Source organism: Coccomyxa subellipsoidea, assembly GCF_000258705.1.
Source record: "Coccomyxa subellipsoidea C-169, whole genome shotgun sequence".
NCBI classification, from domain to species: domain Eukaryota; kingdom Viridiplantae; phylum Chlorophyta; class Trebouxiophyceae; family Coccomyxaceae; genus Coccomyxa; species Coccomyxa subellipsoidea.
In genome coordinates this window covers 608,191-626,852 of record NW_005178026.1, presented here as the reverse complement: position 1 = coordinate 626,852, position 18,662 = coordinate 608,191, and the positions used below count along the sequence as shown (strand labels likewise).

At 52.2% G+C, this 18,662-nt stretch overlaps 3 protein-coding genes across 3 annotated transcripts; all 3 read right to left on the bottom strand.

Annotated features, from left to right (window-relative positions):
- Positions 1-429: 429 nt before the first annotated feature.
- COCSUDRAFT_58157 (hypothetical protein) lies at positions 430-4,181 on the bottom strand (the record flags this gene model as incomplete). Its single annotated transcript, XM_005644407.1, has 10 exons — positions 430-491; positions 808-1,134; positions 1,377-1,436; positions 1,662-1,712; positions 2,153-2,200; positions 2,481-2,564; positions 2,903-2,953; positions 3,471-3,548; positions 3,762-3,974; positions 4,136-4,181. The coding sequence occupies 10 exons, from the start codon at positions 4,179-4,181 to the stop codon at positions 430-432; spliced, it is 1,020 nt and encodes a 339-aa protein (XP_005644464.1).
- Positions 4,182-4,706: 525 nt separating this feature from the next.
- Positions 4,707-7,192, bottom strand: COCSUDRAFT_58156 (hypothetical protein; the record flags this gene model as incomplete). The annotated part of the gene is made up of 6 exons (XM_005644406.1): positions 4,707-4,840; positions 5,159-5,245; positions 6,088-6,206; positions 6,671-6,750; positions 6,856-6,918; positions 7,124-7,192. 6 exons carry the CDS (start codon positions 7,190-7,192, stop codon positions 4,707-4,709), a joined length of 552 nt encoding a protein of 183 aa, XP_005644463.1.
- Positions 7,193-7,372: 180 nt separating this feature from the next.
- Positions 7,373-18,488, bottom strand: COCSUDRAFT_30938 (eukaryotic initiation factor). Its single transcript, XM_005644405.1, has 20 exons — positions 18,439-18,488; positions 17,938-18,071; positions 17,682-17,790; positions 17,359-17,496; positions 16,791-17,006; positions 16,472-16,534; positions 16,004-16,165; positions 15,585-15,692; positions 14,870-15,034; positions 14,207-14,428; positions 13,610-13,749; positions 13,254-13,365; positions 12,617-12,792; positions 12,197-12,317; positions 11,699-11,842; positions 10,571-10,783; positions 9,855-9,962; positions 9,193-9,347; positions 8,318-8,486; positions 7,373-7,969 (listed from the first exon to the last, which is right to left on the bottom strand). Exons 1-20 carry the CDS (start codon positions 18,439-18,441, stop codon positions 7,883-7,885), a joined length of 2,745 nt encoding a protein of 914 aa, XP_005644462.1. The 5' UTR covers positions 18,442-18,488; the 3' UTR covers positions 7,373-7,882.
- Between the last annotated feature and the right edge of the window lie 174 nt (positions 18,489-18,662).

Here is an 18,662-nt window from a genome sequence, read left to right as displayed (position 1 = left end):
TTCGCAGTGATTTCAAAGGGTTGATAAACGATTTACAGCAACGGTGTTTACAAGCGTATCCCAGGGGTGTCTTGCCAGTCTGGCACCAGATACAACCCTTCAGCTTGATGATACATGTGGGCGCATCTGGCGGGCTTGAGAGGCCATCATCCCGATTGCATTGACAAAAGCAAAGGAATAATCAGAGCAATGGCAGATTTGGAACAGAACTCTTTCCACTCTCCAGGTGCAGCGCTGCGTACGCATCTCGAGCAATCCCATGAATTCCCAAGGCAGTCTCATGGCTTTCGATCAATTGGCTTTGATCATATCTGGCTAGACATTCTTCGATGTATTCAGCATCCCTTTGGACGCATCATTGGGGTATCTTCAGAAATCTTCCCTGTAGCTCTTGAATATTGGTCTTGAACTAAAGGCACTGCCCACGGCTTACTTGAGTCGCCATTCAGCGTCCAGCAGCAGCTGCAGCAGCCGCAGCAGCCGCAGAACCGCTGTTGCCTACACCAACAAATCCCCAGATGTATGGATTCAGGATGCCCTCATGAGGTGATTGTATCTTGCAGGACAACACAAGAGCACATAATATTATAATTGAACCGGTAGCTTGCCTGCAGAAGCACCTAGTCAGAATAAGCGCTTATTAGAAGCATGTCATACTTCAGACAATCCGCACTGCCTCTTTGGCTGGTCCTCCAGCAGTTTGAAGTACAGAGCGGGGCACACAGCAGGATTTCTCTGACACGAAACATCCAGGGTAGTGTCAAGGGAAAACAAGGTCATGACTAGAAGGTGTGAAGGGTGGCCCACCCGCTGCTGCGGCGGCTGCGGCAGCGGCTGCAGCGTGACTGTTGCGGCCCCCGGCAGCGGCCGCGGCTGCGGCAGCCGCCGCTGCATCCCCGCCCCGGCTAGCGGCCGCGGCGGCTGCGGCTGCGGCGGCGCTCTCATCGCCACCGTTGTTGTTGAATCTGTTATTGTTGTTATTGTTGAAGCCGTTGTTGTCGTCGTTGTTGAAGCCGTTGTTGTTGAAATCGTTGTTGTGGTTGCTGTTGAAGTTGTTGTTATTGTCGGAGCGGCCATTCCCAAAAGAGTTGCTGCCGACGTTGCCAAAGTCACTGCCCTGCAGCAGCTTGCGGCCTGCGCACAGCACCCATCAAGTTCAACATTCCCTGTCAAGTACTTTGGACCTCAATCAATAGCACTTTCAGCCAATCACAGCGCTGTATTTCTGGCACTTTTTCCTGCTCTCTGCCTTCAAATGAGGACGACAGGGGTCAGAAGCTTTGCTGCACACTTGGACCAGACAGCACCACGAGTAGACATCATATGCATGCATGTATGCCAAAAAAGGTATCTGATTTAGGCAAGTGAGCACTCACCAAATCCCCTGTCGGCCGCAGCAGCCGACGCTGCCGCTGCAGCGTCCCCACCACGCCTGCCTGGATTGCAGCAGCACACAAGACCTTTTCAGGAATTCTGAAAAGATATGACTCCTCAGAGTCCGCACAGAAGTCCTCCAAACCACAATCTTGACAATACAAGGCATTGCACTTGCCCTCAGCATCATGGTATTCTGCTCTGAAATCTGCAAGAGTGGGAAAGTCTTGAAAGAGCACTGTCCCATTCAGCCAGTTGCACAGGGGAAGACAAAGAGCCAAGCGTACCATCCGATGCGGCGGCCGCGGCCGCTGCTGCTCCTGCACCATTCTCCCGGCCTGCACATGCATGCAAATTACATGTTACGCACAGATATAAAGTTCATATTCATTGAGTACTTCTCTCGATAACACACACTCACTATTCTTCGTCAGTTTTAGCTTGCATCATAATTCAGATCATGGTGCATCCCAGATTATGGAAGCTACATGAATCCACATAGAAGCTACATGGAAACTACAGTGAAGTGAGGTCAGGCTACAAATCTGTGAGGTCAGGCTACAAACGCACCATTATTGAAGTTGTTCCTGAGTCCAGTGAAATGATCGTCAAGCAACTTGCGGCCTGCTCATTGGAAAGACAAAGTCAACATGAGCCGCTTGGCTGTTGCAAGCTTTGATGATAGCAGGGCTCTCTGCTGCAGTAGCAGCTTTGCATGCTCTGCTTCACATCGGTCAAAATTAGTCACATATATAACACAAGTGTGGTGTGTTCCCACCTTCGGCTGCGGCTGCAGCTGCTGCTGCAGCAGAGCTCTCATCACGGCCTGTACAAAGAAGCACAGCACAAATCTCAGACCCAATCTCACAGTTAGCAAAAAGTGTTGATAGGGTGCATTAAACACACACTAGAAGTACACACTAGCCACTGATCAGTAGTTGAAGTGAGAATGGTGTCATAAATTACCCTAAAACATCTAGTGGTGATCTGCAGTCCTTCTGATGGGTGAGGTTCTCTACTAAGCTGTGACGCGCATGCAGCCAGGCAAATTGACAGCTACCTAGCAAAATGCTCATCAGCTAGAGGAAATTCATAAGTGAGCACACCTTCAAAGTCACCACGCCTGAAGTCCTCGTTGGTGCGGTCAAAGCCAAAGCTGTTGAAGTCATTGAATTCCTGCAGCTTGCGGCCTGCAGAGACGCATATGTATCGGTTTTATACTTCGTGACTTGAAGGCACGATGCTGCTTTGGGAAATTCTGCCCCCATGCAAATCATCAACGGTTGCCTCTGCTCTGCCTATCAGTGATTGCATGAGCCAGTTATGTCTGCAATGCCAGCAATTCATGTGATAGGCCTCAGCTATAATAGTTTAAACGATGCTCTTTACAAAGCCCGCTGAGCCTGCGACTGGCGTGTTTAGTCTTAAAGGCGCGAGGCACCTAACTTGGAAGTGGAAGTCATCTAAAAGCCCTATATCTGCATGGCGCAGTGCCAACATTGTACACTTTGAGAGACGGAGGGAGCACCTGAGGCCGCAGCAGCGGCCGCGGCTGCTGTTGCGTCACTGTTGTTGCGCCCTGGACACACAGATACTCAGCCCACATCTGCCAAATGGTACTACGCGCTGTTCCTGCCAAATGGCAAGGTACGTCCTGCAGACAAGCTACAGGCAAAGGCTGCCACAACCCTACCCCTAGTTGGACTCGCCAGATCCAAGCAAGACCCAATCAAACGTGGGCACGGAGCTCAGTTATTTTACCGCCCCCCGCCAGCCGGGGCCCGAATTTGAGAGCAGCAAATGCGAACAGTCCGCAAGGTGACCAGTGGTGAGGTGCACCCAAGGGTGGTAGCTCAAGTCCTCTGACAGATGCATTGGTCCAGGAAGATTGGTTGATTAAATTGACGCCTGACTTTGATTCTCTGGAGTCAGCGCCGAGCATGGCACCCCAACACTCTTAAGATAACACTGTCGACACCAACAAAGTCGTTCTGTTGAATTCCCAAGAACATATACTGCATCACAGGAGAGCCATGAATAAGGGAGGCGTAGGTCTTTCTGATGTGGTGGGGAAAAGGAAACAAGAGGCAGCGCACCGTCAAAGTTGTCGTTCCTGAAGCCATCGCTGTTGAAATGATTGAAGTCGTGGAAGCTGAAGTCCAGCAGCTTGCGGCCTGCTGTCCCAGATGATCTCTTAGTTTTTGGTAATTCAGTATTTCGTCCTGCTGAGAAAGGATGCAAGCAGGAGCTCGGCTGAAGAACTCTACAGCTGGTGAGGTATTTCAAGAGACGATTGCCAAGAAATCTTTCGGCACAAGCTCACGTGCACAAGGTTTGGAGAAGCTGAAGGAAGGTGGACTGGGCCTCTGCTTTTCGGCATGGTTTACGATAGATCGGGGGACGCTTGCCTGTGCTATCGAAGAGGGAGTGGCGCAGGTCGGAGCTCTTGAGGGGCCTGAGGTTGCCGTTGTCGTCCACCAGGCCCACAATGCTGTTGTCGTTGAAGGAGCCGACGAAGGAGTTGTGGCCGGAGGGACCGGACGTCGAGCTTGAGACGACACCGTCGAAGGATTTGTCGTCTGCGTTGGCTGTGCAGGCGCCTGTGGAGACAGGGAGGACCTTTGACAAAACAACCGGGCATCTGTTCCTTACACCGCGAGGAAGGTGTTGTCGACATCGACATCGACATCCTTTCCAGAAGGGCCTATTATGAAAGAAAAAAAAGCTGTGCTTCTTAAAACCTGTAATATAGGTGTTTCACCTGCCAAGAGGGCGCCGAAGAGCAACAGAGTCCGAACAGAGGCCATCCCTTCCTGTCGTTAGGCGAGACGAGAGGGACGGAGTTGGCAGGCTTCGAGGACGGAAACGTTTCGCGGCAGCCTAATCACCGTGAGAAAGGTGCAAACTCAGAAGTCTACACAGCACAATTGTTCTTGAATGTGTGGACCGAGAAGCTTTACGCCATTTATAGCAGTCCAGCAGTAGGAGCTGTCCAAGATCGAATGTGAGATGAGGTGATGGCCTTGGTGCATGGCATGTGGCTCAAGCCTTCGTCAAGTCTCTCGTGATCCATGATTTCCCATTCGTCACATTCTTTCAAGACTCCTCACTACTAATGACCTTGATGACAAAATTCTTGAGCCCTCTACACTAGTCCCTGTCTGTGATCAGGGTGCAAAGTCAGCAAAGTATTACTAATTTTTGCACGCAAAGGATCAGCATCCAGTTTACAGAATGCATGCACAATGTCTGACGCCACTTCATTTTCTCGCAAGGACTACAGTTGTGCATTTTAATTCATTCAGCTGCCGGCGTTTGATGCAAAGGGATTCCTACGCAGGCTGCGCCTGCGCAGAAGCTTCTGGGGAAGCTTCCTCCTTGGCTGCTTGCTGACCAGCGCCATCCCCCTCTATTGCCGCCTCTGGCTTCTGCTCTGGCTTTGGCTTCCACGACTCCACAATCTCCTCTGCAGGACGACAAATACACCTTGTAGCCTGTTACATCTCTAGCTTTGCCAACGTTCTAATCTCTGCTTCAGCCAGATCAAACATAAGCCCAGCCAGCTGCTGCAACCCACTGTTTGAGCCCTTTTTAGCTACAACCTCCACCTCCAACCGTTGAATACTCACATAATGCATTACTACAGGACAATGCATGGACATGCTTATTTACCCCTGCTACAATGGCAGTTCTCCCCTGCAAGTGATGCCGTCAACGGCAGGCAGCTTGATTGTCATAAAGACTGTTCCACCAGTCTTAATTGTTCTTGGGAATGATGATTAACCTCTGGCTTCCTCAGTAGACTCCTCTTGCTGGGGCTTCCCACCCTCTGCTCCAACAGGCTCCTTCCCAATTGCAGGACTCTCCAGCCCTGCAAATGCAAAGTACATTCGTCTGTCAGCTGCACATTTGCGCGCACACTACTGCCCTGGCAAGAGTCTTTGGCTTGCCACTTGCCCTGAAACGTGCAATCATCCTTCGTTCTCTAGGCAGACAGTAAATTGTGTGGGCTCAACTCTGCATTATGCAGGCTGCACGGATCCTTGTGTGCACAGCAGATTTGGCAAGAAGGGGTTAGAATATAACAGCGCCCCTAGCTGGGTTGGCATGCAAACAGGCATGCATGGACGCAATACAGCCATGTAATTATCACTAAGGGGGTATTGTTATTAAAAGTACACGGTACACGCTTTAAAAACCATCCTGCCAGAGGCAAGGTGCGTCCTGCAGGCAAGCTGCAGAGAAGGCTGTCGCAGTCCTACCCCTCGTTGGACTCGCCAGATCCAAACAAGACCCAATCAACCGTGGGCATTGTGCTCGGTATTATATCACCCCCCGCCAGCCGGGGCCACCAAGGAATGCAGCCTGAAAATCACATTCATCAAATGGCAGGGGTTGCAGGCACGGTTCCCGGCGTTTTGAAGCCAATGTGGCTCTAAACAAATAGACAGGGTACTTTTGTGGCGCAATCTGAGGTTGTCCGACTTTAAAGCCGCCAATTGGCTTCTAAGCATCAGTATACCATTGCAGGAAGCCAACATTAAGCTTTTTCAGCAGAGATCCACCCCAAAACACCGATTTCAGGAGAAAAGTTCCTGAGAATCCCAGCTTCAGCCATTTTTGTGGCTTCAAATTTTCAATCAGGCACATGTTTGTAGCTGCATTTGCTTCCAGCCAAAGTCCTCAGAAAAAACATGGTGTAGCAGATCCCACCTCCTACAGGGATGTGCAGGGGTTCTGAAGAGCCCGGTGTCTTTGGCATGTCCACTGCAACCGTGGCCCTGGGGCTTGCCTCTCCATCCACAGTCATCCTCGCCCGGTGGTGGAACATCCTGGCAGGCCAACAAACGGCTGTGGCAACACTGTAGGCAACCATGCTGATGCAAACCAAGGGGGAGAGATGCAGACACATGCAAAGAGTGCATTTGCTGCTGCAAGGGTGAAAGACTGACGTGCTGTGTTGAAGGCGTGCAAAAGCCGCAGTCCGTCCTGGTTTTGCTGAAGCGCATTCGAGCAAAATGAAGCAACGAAAAGGGCCATAGGACTGTTATTCTGCGGACATGACCAATAAGGAAACAAAAAGAAAGACTTCTTCAGTTACAGGCTTTTTATGCCAGAAGGCAAGGTACGTCATGCAGACAAGCAGCACTTGAAGTCTGCCGGAAACATACCCCTTGATGGATTCACCCGATCCAAGCAAGACCCAATCCACCATGGGCACGGTGCTCAGTATATATACTGACCCCTGTTAGCCGAGGCAGGAAGATTGACAGGAGGGGAAAACGGTAGGAATCACCTGGGTGCAGTGGTGCTGTTTGCCAGGGCCATAAAGGGAGCCAGAGTGTTGGAGACTGCCTGTGCATCGTCAGTCAGGACCTGCAAAGCAGTGCCCTTTCATGTAGGGGATTTGTGCTTGTCTGGGAGCTGCACTGCAGGGTCGAAAGTTGTTGAATTGTCTAAATAGAGAGAAAGAAGCCTTACCACGATCTGCTGGATGAAGGGGCACTGTGCTGCGAGGGCCAGGGTGTCTGGCTGCGACGCTGCCTGCAAGGCAATTAATACTGCGTGTAATACCGGCTTGGGAGGAGTTGGCAGGTCTGTGAAAAGCGCAGGTGTGTGTATCGACAAATTTGGATCGATCCATCGTCTCGCAATCTTGATCGCTATCTACAAAAAACAAAACAAGAGATAAGAAAAAACACAAGACAAACGTGAGCGGGATCTGACAAACAAGCAAATGAGGCCTCACCGCTGCTATCGCAGGCGTCGTCCCTTCCACGCTCGTCGTGAACGACACGGTCTCGATGGCGACCTCCATGACTGTCGAATGCACTAAAAAGGAGTTGTAGCGTGTGGCTTGTGGCCAGATCAAGTTTTTGCTTCCAATCGTACCGAGTAAGAGTGAGAAAGATCGTAACCAGGTTCCTGCTTAGGCAGCGCACTCCCAAGGAGTGACCCCCTCCTTAAGATACCATGCTAATCTCAAAAATCGCTTTTTGCCGGTCAAGATTGTTACAAGATTACAAGATGATAGGTGCACTATTCTTCTCTAGCGGCGATTCTCCTACTCATGCTGACACTCAATGCATGTTTGCAGGACTGTTCTTACACCTTGTGAAAGGCAGGACGATAGATCTCAGATCTCAGAGGCTCTGAGACATAGAAACCCGCTAAACAGCGGAAAAATGAATCAAGCGTGCATGCAAGTGCACAGCCGGGAAGCCTACCATTTGTCGCCCCCATGCCACCACACTACTCGCAAACACAACCTGCTTCACGTCTAAATTTGCAATTGCACCGCTCCTTATCAATATTGCACCACACCTATGTCAAATGCATGTGGTGTTTCCTACTGAGGCCATTGACACCATGAATTGCAGGAATATTTTGAGATGTACAAAATGTCTGCTCGACAACCAGGCCAGCAAGGAGTGCTGGCAGTCTGTCATTGTAGGATCATGGAATGAGAAACTTTGGGCTCCGCTACGAATCATCAACTGGTGATGGCTCACTGCCGCCTGTCAGCCACGCGGCCTAGCTGAGTCATCCGGTCATACTGCTGCGATTGCGACTTCTGCCTGAACCTGTCTCCTCCCTGCGTTACAACAACCGATCCACTTGAAAAGCTATCCTGGCATGCTGCAGAGGACCTGACACCAGACTACAGCAGCTGCTCACATGCACAACTTGCAAGGCAACCACATTTCCAAAGCCTGCCCACCCTGCAAAATTTGACCTTGGCCAGCAATTGTTAAATACTTCTGATGGACCAGTAGATGTGCTTCGCATCTTTGCAAGAGCTGAAGAAGGACGCAACAAAATTTTGAAGCACACCGGTCCAGAGGAGAGAATTTGAAACACACAAATTAGAAGAACTGGGACGCTGACATGAAAGTAGACCGATCGAGCGAGGAATGAAAGTCAATATAGCACGGGGTCCCACCTGGAATCTGGCGTCGCCGCCGCCAAACACGCTGAAGCCGCTATTACTGTAGCCGCCGCCCCGGCCGCCGCGGCCGCCTCTGCCGCCGCGTCCGCCCCGGCCGCCGCCGCCCATGTCAAATCCGCCCAGCATTGGCCTGCCCATGCCCCGGCCTCTGCCGCCTCTTCCCCTGGTCACAGAAGCGAATGTTTTACGAAGCCTGTCTTATGTGGCACTCAGCGCTCCTGACCATAAGAGCCCTTTTTTAATGAGCAAGACCTTGTGAGTAAGACCTCGCAGGGAGCCCCGCCAGGGCTATGCAGCAAAGACGCCTTGAGACATCGGCTACTCAACATGCACAGGTGGCATGAGTCCGGTCACAGGCCACCAGCTTTAGAAAGGTCTGTAAAGCCCAGCAATGATAGCAGAGGCCACAAAGCCTTCTGTACTTCAGCAAATGCGGCCCTGCTGTCAATCTGGAGTCACACAGAGCTTTCCTGCAAGGCCCTGCAAGAACCCTAGAATTAAATCTGGACCAGAAGTGACGGGATACAGAAAGCTATGCATAGCTCAAACACCGTAAAGGAGCCAAAACCTGTGAGCTCATAGCTCTGCAGAATCACAGGGGCTAATTCTGCCATCCTCAAAGCTCGATAGGGATCACAGGGCCACAATGACCCTTGAATTTAGGACTCCCTAATCAAGAATACAGCAGAGGGCAGCCGCACCCGCCGCAGTTGTTAGAGTACTGGCCGTACTGGTGGGGGCCCCGCCCGGCCCCTTTTGGCAGGGGTGGCTATATCTGACTGTGTACTTGTACTAGCTCCCATTTCTCGCCGAGACATGGGTGCACAAACACAGTAAGACACAGCATGAACAGAGGGAAAACTGCGCACCCGCCGCGGTTGTTGTTGTATTGGCCGTCCTGGTAGGGGCCGCGCGGGCCGGCGTCGTCCTCCTCTCCGCGCAGGCCGCCCGTGCGCAGTGTCAGCGCCCGCTCGTTCAGATCCACCAGCCCAGCCGCACGCTCCGCGAAACCCTCCGCCAACGCCTGCCGGGGGATTTCACCAGGGACTTACTGTCGATCGTGAAACCCTGAGAATTTTCGCCAGCGTCTGCAGGAGTCATACCGCATGGTCCATAACCAGAAAACCCCAAGAACATATCTCTGCAATTGTAAGTGTGTGGGCTTTAGACTGGATGTGGACACTTCAAGCCCTTTGAAAGACCGATTCAGAGCATTTGCATCCAAGCTGACACAGCACAGGCCTTCACTACAAGCATAGGCCTTCACTACAAGCATCCAAAGTGCGACATGCCACCAAAATATGTTGGCTCTGCAGTTGCCTTTGCACAGCGTGCAGAATGTGGCTCCACAGTGACAGGTTTGGAAGGTTTAGCAAAAACGTGTGCCAAGACAGTTGCAAAGCCAACCTTTCTTCCATTCTCTATAAGCATTTCACCCATATGCACCTGTGACAAGAGCCTGCCATCCAAAACATGCCGAAGGACGACTCCACCAAAGCTCACAAGTTGGCAGGGAGCGAAGGAAGGGCACCTGCAGGCGGGTGGGGTTGGTGGCGTGCATGACGATGGTGCGAGTGGGTTGGTCCCAGCTGCCGCTCAGCATCTCATCCATCATCATCTTCGACACCACGCTGTGCACCTGCACACCCCGACCAACACCACGCTGATTTCCACCATTTGTATGATCGGGCCGTTCTCTAAAGAAAATTTCTTCCGTGGGGGCTATTTGAAACACACAAAAAACTTCAATCAGTGCTGCATTGCATCAACATTCTGCCATGTTGGCTCTTGCAAGGCGAATTGCCTCCCACCACGTCACACAGCGCCAAATGATAGCAGAGGCATGACAGGTACCTAGGACCATGCAAGAAACAGCACACAGACAGGTGGGGAGGAGCGCTTCTACAGGCAAAGAGGGAACTGCAACCCAAGGCAGATTGCAGAACACACAAGGCATTGCAAGCGTCAAGAAGGCAAAAATGTGTCGGCTGGAAATTTGAACCCCAGTGCATCAATGCAGTGGGCGCAGAAACTCACAGCACCTCCCTGTCTGGCAGCTCAAACATGCCGCAGCGCTGCTCAATCAGTTGTCCAGAACAAAATGCCAACTCATCTGCTTCTCGGACAGGTTGAACATGTCGCAAAGCTGATAAAGAAGTTGTGGGGGCAGCAGGAAAGCGCACCTCCTTTTCCGACAGGTCGCAGAGCTTATCCATCAACAAGGGCGAGGAAGCAGAATCAGCGCACCTGCTTATCGGACAGGTCGAACATGTCGCAGAGCTGGTCCTGCGACAGCGAGTGGTAGAAGGCGCCGTAGGTGAGCAGGTAAGTGCGCAGCCCCTCCTGTTGCAGCTTCGCCTTGAGCATTGCGAGCACATCATCCTTGGCTGGGATCAGGTTCCAGGAGGAAAGCCCCGCCAGGTAGTCGTACGCCTTGCGCCAGTCCCCCCGCATCAGCGCCTGCGCAAATACGAATTCAAAAATGTCAGACACAGTCCAATCGGATGTTCAAGGCATCAGCCGATTTGCGGTAGATGTGGCACATGTGAAGTGATATATCAGCGCATCAACGCCTGCACGTATAATACAAATGAAGTCACAAGCTGTCTGGTCGTCATCAGGGCATCAGCCCATGACAAACTTGATGCAGAGCAGAACGAGCGCATCGGCTCTTTGTGGCTTGATTACCAAGCAACGAAAATCTAAAGCACTCCTGTGCATGCAGTAGCAAGGAGATTCGCGATCCACATTGACAAATCGCTTCCAAGCCATTCTCATGCATGTCCTAATACTCTTGGCGCCCCATTGCTCCCAAGCGTCTGGACAAATTCCAACAGCACTACACAGGGAATTGCACAGGTGTGTTGGGGGCAATGGGGCACCCAGACAATGCATCTGGACAATTCCCACACGGGTGATCCAGTTCACACACAGATCTGAATGTACGCCAGGCTGCATGCCACGCCTATCAATTCCAAGCCAAGCTCATGCATTCCCGGTGTCCTTGGCGCCCCGTTGCCCACGAAAGCCCCGCTGAACTTCCAGCAGAAGCAACAAAATGGGAGTTGCACAGGCCAGTCAAAGGCCATGGAGCGCCCAGATTAAATCTGGACGTATAAGACTTGAGCACTCCAGCGCACACAGGCTTGAAAACATGCCAGGCTGCATGCCAGTCCTAATCGAATCCCATGCCAAGCTTGGCATGCCATAAATCCCCAGGCGCCCCATTGCCCTCGATTGGCCTCTACTACACCCAAAACAAGTCTACTCCGGGAGTTGGACAGGTCTGTTGTGTGCTATCAACTGTTTAAACACTATATCTACCCTGTCCACCACAGGGTAGCAAGAGAGGAGGAAGAAGGGCTGTGGCTGCACCTGGGTAGAAGCCATGACGTGGTCGCGCACGTTCTCAGGCGGCCCGGTGAATGTCTGCTTGTCGTAGTTGTCCAGTAGCCGCCGGAAGGTCTTGGACAGCGGCTTGCGGTGCGTCTGCACGCCCGTCGCCGCCAGCACCGGCACCTAATCAGGGCATATTAAATCAAGTTCACATTCGAATTTGTTGTTAGTATCCAGCACATGCACACTTCAGCCAATCGGAGGTGGGCGCTTCCCTTGCCTCCTTGCGGCACAAGCACAACGTCAGCAAATAGTGGACCTGCTCCATTAACAAGCAGATTGCCACCTGCTGACATTGCGCTAATGCAGCAGGAGAGGAAAGCAAGGCATGCTGACATTCTGGGAAAAGTCCATTCACCTGGAATATTCATGTGGCGCTAATAGAAGTACAATGACAGCGTAGGGAAGCCCATGGCATGTTCAATTGCATGTTAAAAACCTGCCAGCTGGATGCTACGAAAGAGGGTGAAGGCGCACCTCCTGCAGCATAGCGCAGATGAGGTGGGTGGACTCGAGCAGCTCCAGGTTGATGTGCATGTGGAAGGGCATCTGCCGCTTCTTCTCCAGCTTCTCCTGCTCCGGCGTCTTGTCCTGGTACCTGCAAGCCATTGCCTCCATTGATGATCAGCCCTGACGTATCCCATGGCCTCAAAACCATGCCTCTTGAAAGTACTGGAGTCTCTAAGACCTCCTCACTGCTCCTCGGCCCCATTCCAAATGCATGCAATATATGAAGGTCCCTACAGATCTGCAGGAAGACCCTCAAAAGCTTATGTAAATACTCTCATCACCTCTCACACACAAACATTGTGACATCTCCACTACTGCAAAGTGGCAGTCAGTCTGAACTTGCATGCAGACACATGTGAGCACTGCATGCAGGCATGTGGGCGGCACCTGCTGATGGACATGCCCTGCGCGAGCAGCTCCTTGACGCGGCCGGAGCCGCAGAGCTCGGAGAGAGCGGACAGCGCATCGGGGATGAGGCCGGCGCGGAAGGCGCAGAGGCCAAGCTGCGCCATTGTGCGGTTGTACAGGATCTGCGTGCTGATGTCCATGTGCTGCACGTTGTCCTGTGGACACAACCAAGTGAGCATTATAACGTCGTCAGATGATGTCACTCTTGCAGCGAGCTTCAAACAGCCACCGCACGCTCTTATGCCGTCTGGCGCCGCACAAGACCAAGCCTTTGAAGGCATGACATAAGCGTGCTCGCAGGCGCTGGAAAACTGCTGACGGTTACCGTCTTCGAACAGTGACACGGCATTGTGGTGTTGACAAGGGAGTCTCAGCACGGGCGCCTCTTCAATAAAACACATGTCTGTTGAGCACTGTTGGAGCAGGCAGCAGCATGCAGAGGTTCAGAGCACCAGACCTCTTAGGAATGCATGCTTGCAAGAATAAAAAACAAAAGCATGCTCTCGTTGTTCCTGACAAGGCGCCGGTGCCGACAGCAAGCACTTTTTGTCTTTTATGCGTCCTACGGCCGACTATGAACTCAGGGACAGATCATCAGAGGGTGCAAGAAGTTTACCTGGAGGTGGGACATGAGCATCATGTCGCGGGCGGTGTAGAACTCGTCGCGGATGGCCTTGAAGAAGATGGAGCACAGCATCGCGCGCGCCTTGGTGCGCTCATCACCATGCCTGCATTACACATCAAAGATCGTCACCATCCTGAGACCGTGTAATTTTGTCCATGCATGCACACATTGGCACCAGACACTACGTCCAATCAACAATATACAGTACCCATATAAACAGGGTCGTTACTGAGCGGACAAAAGCAGCAGACGTTCTGGAGAGCTCTTCACATGGCAAAGTCTCCATTGGAAGATGCAGTTTCCAAGCATTAAAGCAAAGCAATGGATGGCAGGAGCAAGGTGCGCACTTGTAGATGACGATGGCGAGCTGCTCCATGAGCTCGGAGCAGCTCTCTGCCAGTGTGAAGTCTGCAGGCACAGTCACCACAACGGCGTCCTTGGAGATGACCACATCATCCTCCTCTGGGATCTCATCCCCATTCTCTGCCTCCTCCTGCAATAAAACCCTGACTGTTAGACCCAGGTCATGTTAGAGACATCAAAGCACTGTTCTGTGGCAAGGTCTGGTGGGAGGCCATGCATGCCCACCTGTCAGAAACATGCCACAACAATCATGCAAGAGCCCGGAGCAATGAAGCTGAAAGGATATGCACCATTGCTCTGCACTGCTCAGGGATTGGACGATCTACAAGTATCGTGGGTGGCCGGGCAGCACACGCAGCGCCCTGTGAACAAGAACAATTGTAGCCAAGCGTTTAAAGCATTGGGCTGTACGCACCTCACTCTGTTCTACCACCTAGAACACAGCGAGGTGCGGGGCTCATTGCGCAAAACGCAAGACAGAGTGAGGAGCGCACCAAAGCAACCGCGTGCAAAGGCCCGCTTCAAGAGTGAGGGGCAGCGTGTGCTGAGCTCAGTGCAGTGTAATGAAGACGCACCTGCACGACATTAGCGGCCTCCTGCTGCGCGACGGCGAGCTTGCGCATGGCGTCGTAGACGGCGTCGGTCTTGTAATAGAAGTGCTCGGTGCGGCGCAGCGCCGCGCGCGCGAGCGCCTTGGTGTCGCTGATGCGCGTGAAGTGGTCGGACACCTTCTGCGCCAGCGCCAGGAACAGCGGCTCGTCCTTCAGCCTGTCCAGGTACTGGTTTGTGTGCGGGTCGATCACCTGCGCAAGCGCGCTTGCATGCGTCAGGACAAAGCCCCGCATTTTGCAATAGCGGCACACTGATTGATGGCCATGCTGCATGCGTCAGACAACATAGGGACCAAGCAGATTTGTTATTGCCCCAGATGCCTTTCTAGACTACGTTGTAATTAAGCTTCCACCGCAGCAACTGCACATCCGTGTCAGCACAAACCTGGCGCTTCACAGGGACAAAGAAACACTGAACTTTTGGGTGCAGACACCATTGTCTGAAAGATAATGCAAGTCATGTTTTGTTGATCGCTGCAAGCAGTGAGGCGACAAACACAATGAATTGGAGTGGCTTTGGCTGCATCAAGCCACACCAGAACAGCTCAGGAAGCTATGACACAAGTACTCATCATGAACTTGATCTCTGATGATCCATTTTATGAGCATGGTTTAAGTGCAGGGGCACCGCACCTGCAGGCTCTTGAAGTGCTCGTCATCTAGGCGTTCCAGGAAGGCAGCCATGTTGCCCCATACTTTGGTCTCCACGCCGGGCTCAGGCTCCTCTGTGACCTCGTCGTTGCCCTCGTGGTGCTCGTCCAGGACGATGTGCGGGTGCGCCTCGAGCAGCTCCAGCACCTGATCAGGCGCGCATGCCAGCCGGGTCAGTCCTTTTACTCATCACTGATACTTACACGGGCCGTAAATGCATCACTTTACAAGGTGCCCATGCCAGGCGAAAATGCATCATATCATTGGGTGCAACATGCCAGAAACGAATGCATCACTTTATAAGATGCACATGCCAGGAATAAATGCAACACTTTATAGTATGCGTCTGCATTAGAAGGTGCACATGCCAGGAACACAGTCAGCCCTTGTGCTCATCACTGGTATTGAGGTTTAACGCATGTCCACAAACAAAAGGAGGGCATGCCCAGAAAACAGGAACACAGTCACCACTTGTGCTCATCCCTCCCACACCAACATCCATGCAAAAGTCATATGCGTCAATATGCAAGAGCATGCAGACCGGCAAGTGACTGGGGTGAGGGGCGCCGAAGGATCGCGGCCATTTGACAGCTGTGAATCCCAGATCCCACCCTGCGTGGTCTCAGGTCTACAGAGAGCGAGGGCTGGAGATGGAATGGACCACAGATTTGAAACGGAGTGATGAGAAGTCTCTCACCTCGAAGAGGACGCCGATGCAGCGGCGCCAGAGGGCAGGGGCCATGTGGGTGGACATGGAGGGGTTGATGTCGAAAAGCGCAGACACCACGTGAACCAGCACCTCCACCTGTGCACAATGCCAAAGTTTCAATATCTCCCCAAGGAATGCACCATTCCACAAACACCTCACATACTGATTAGTGTTCATGTGGTGCATGCATCTCGGCAGAGTGAAATAAGGTGCCGCATTCCCAGAGAATCTCCGCTGGGTTAACAGCACTACAAGGGCGCTTGACAGAAGAAAGTAGATAAACTAGCACGCATGACTTACGTTTGAGTAGGGACCCTCGGCGATACTTGTGGCTAATCACCAAATTAAGATGTGCAAGGGTGGAAGACAGCCACAGCGTCATGGCAGTCTAGAATCCCAGGGCGCACCTTCTGGTAGGGGCCCTTAGCAACGGTGGCCAGGTAGGTGAGCATGTCAACTTGGTCCTGACGGTCAATTCCCTTCTTGCCACGAGACAGAACAATCTCCTGCAGCTTCTTGCTGACCATCTCGAATGTGATCTCCCTGGGGTCCATCGTCAGCAGCTTGTCCTGTGGCCACAGGACATCTGCCTTGAGCTAGGGGTTCCATTGTCGAAAAACATTACGAAGCAGGTGCCAGGAGAGGAAGCATGCCCAGAGGCTCTCCGTCGCCCAAAACTGAGGAAATGACTGTCGGCAACGATCCTCTGAATTTTGGGAGAAGGGTTGTCAGCAACCATTGCCAAATATGGGGGAAGGAGAGCCTCGAGTATCATTTGATGAACACCGTCAGTGCTCGCAGGCATGACTGCAACTGATGTCCCAAGCACATATATGCATGTGGAATGCAGATGCAAGCTTGATACCAGCACGCACCTTCTTCTTCTCCTTGGCACTCTTGGCCTTCTCAAAGCCGTCCTCGCCCTCCTCACCTTCGCCCTGCATCACATTCCCATCACTGATCAGCCTCAACTGTGCTTGCACCCAACATCACCAACGTGTGGTTCATGAAAATACCAAAATCACCAGGAAATGCACCCTGCTGATCTTATAAATACCGTATAATGATTGTCTGTGTGCAGATCATGCGCTGCCCCTTTCAGTCCATGCCCATGCCCATGCAATACATCACTGATTAATGAATTGCAAAGAACCTATTTGTTTGAATACAATTGGGAGAGGCCAAGTTGCGTGCCTCGTCATTGGAGTCGCTGCTGGAGCTGCTGCTGCTGCTCTCGTCCTCGCTCTCCTCCTCCTCGGACTCAGGCGCCGCGCGGAACTTCTCCATCTGCTCAGCAAACACCGGGTTGTGCTTGCGCACGCGCTGGCGCATCGTGTTGAGTGCTTTCGCGTTCGTGGCGCTCATCTTCTTCGTCAGCTCCTTGTTTGCCAGCGTCGCGTTCAGCCGGTCCTGTGCACCACGTACATGCATGAAGATTTGTCATCCAATACTTTTGGATGTGCATCACCAATCTCTTTGGAAGAGAACGATCTCTGTCTTCAGAACAGGTGCCATTCATCCAAATGGCGCCACCGGGGATCCCAAATGAACCCCTCATGCATCCCCTCATGCAGTGCAAAACATAACAAGGAATTTCCTAAGTGTCCAATTAATCAGGATTGGTCACAAGCCTGCAAGTGGTCCAACATGCACATCGGTGACAGTGCTGTAAGAGTAAGGACTGCAGTGCATGTCTAAGAGGCTTTCCCAACAAGTGGGCATGTCTTGGCATTTCACTGGCGGGGAGCTGTGTTGGACTGACCTCCAACTCAACGAGCATCTTGATGTAGACGCGAGGGGCGCCCAGGGTCTCAGTGGCCTTCTGCGCCTTCTCCATCTGCTTGTTCAGCTTGTCAAACAGCGACTGGACCGAGGACCAATCGTTGATGTTGAGCTTGTTCTGCAAACACACACACACACAGAGCCGTTCAGATTTAAAAATTGCATGCGGCGCTGTTGGAACTGCAGGCTGTGGCAAGGCAGTGCTTCCCATGCATAGATCATGTAGTACATTCCCAGGACTGAAAGAAGTGTGCAGCAACAGGTTGCTCCCCCGCTGCCAGTTCTGTCTGTGGAAGAGCGCACCCGCATCTCTTCGCAGGTGGCCTTGAGCTCATCGAAGCGACGGTCCTTGGCGCTGCGCACGACGCGCTTATCGTCGTCCGAGTCAGAGTCGCTGGACCCAATCATGAACCTGCGCACAGATCCCAATACTTGTGACACACAGTAAGCAAACTTTGCCAACTTGGCAGTCACATGCAGGGCCCGAAGCAGCCCTTGCAAATGTGAAAGTTTGATGAGAAGTGTCCCTGTAGTCTCTGCCTGTCTGCCTGCTTCACACCTGCTGGGACCTTTCTTCTGCTGCTGCCCTTCGTCGTCAGAGGAGGATGAGTCGTCATCCGAGCCATCCTCTGAGGCTGTGGTTGCCTCCTCGTCCTCATCCTCGCTGTCGGAGCGCTGCCAGAAACGCGAAGTCTGCAAAATAGGATAACTGATCAGCAAATTATCATCCTTGATGTAAGCATCAATGTGCAGTTCTCTCAGCAATCATCTAAAGTAGTCCGTTAAGACTATTGTCCATGTAAGTCTGCTAATTACGTTGAACACAACGACTCCTCTGTGATACAGTAGTCCAACCATCCCATCAAAAGGTAAACCCATTTTCATGCTGTTCACTTCTCACCAGTACTTCTGTCTTGGACCATACGATTGAGACGCTTGTTATCATACAACATTCGAGTCCAATTTACTTCGCAAAGCAAACAAGGCAATACAGTATCACAATCAACTCCTTCCACGGACCAGCCCAGAGCTGGTCAGCATGTTGGACAGCGCCACGCACCATGATTGCAAGGTTTTCACCAGGATCCGACCGTGCACGCAGCTGTAGAGGTCTACCGGGGAGGAATTGAGCGTTCTTCTTGGCGGCTCCACAGGTAAGCGAGAGGGAGGATGTTGGCCTCGCCTTGTCTTAAAACATCAGCGGAAGAGCGAATCTCAAAATGCTCAGTTAGGAGGAAAAAGAGGCGAACTTCACTCTCACTACCTTTTAGGGCCGTCTGCTGT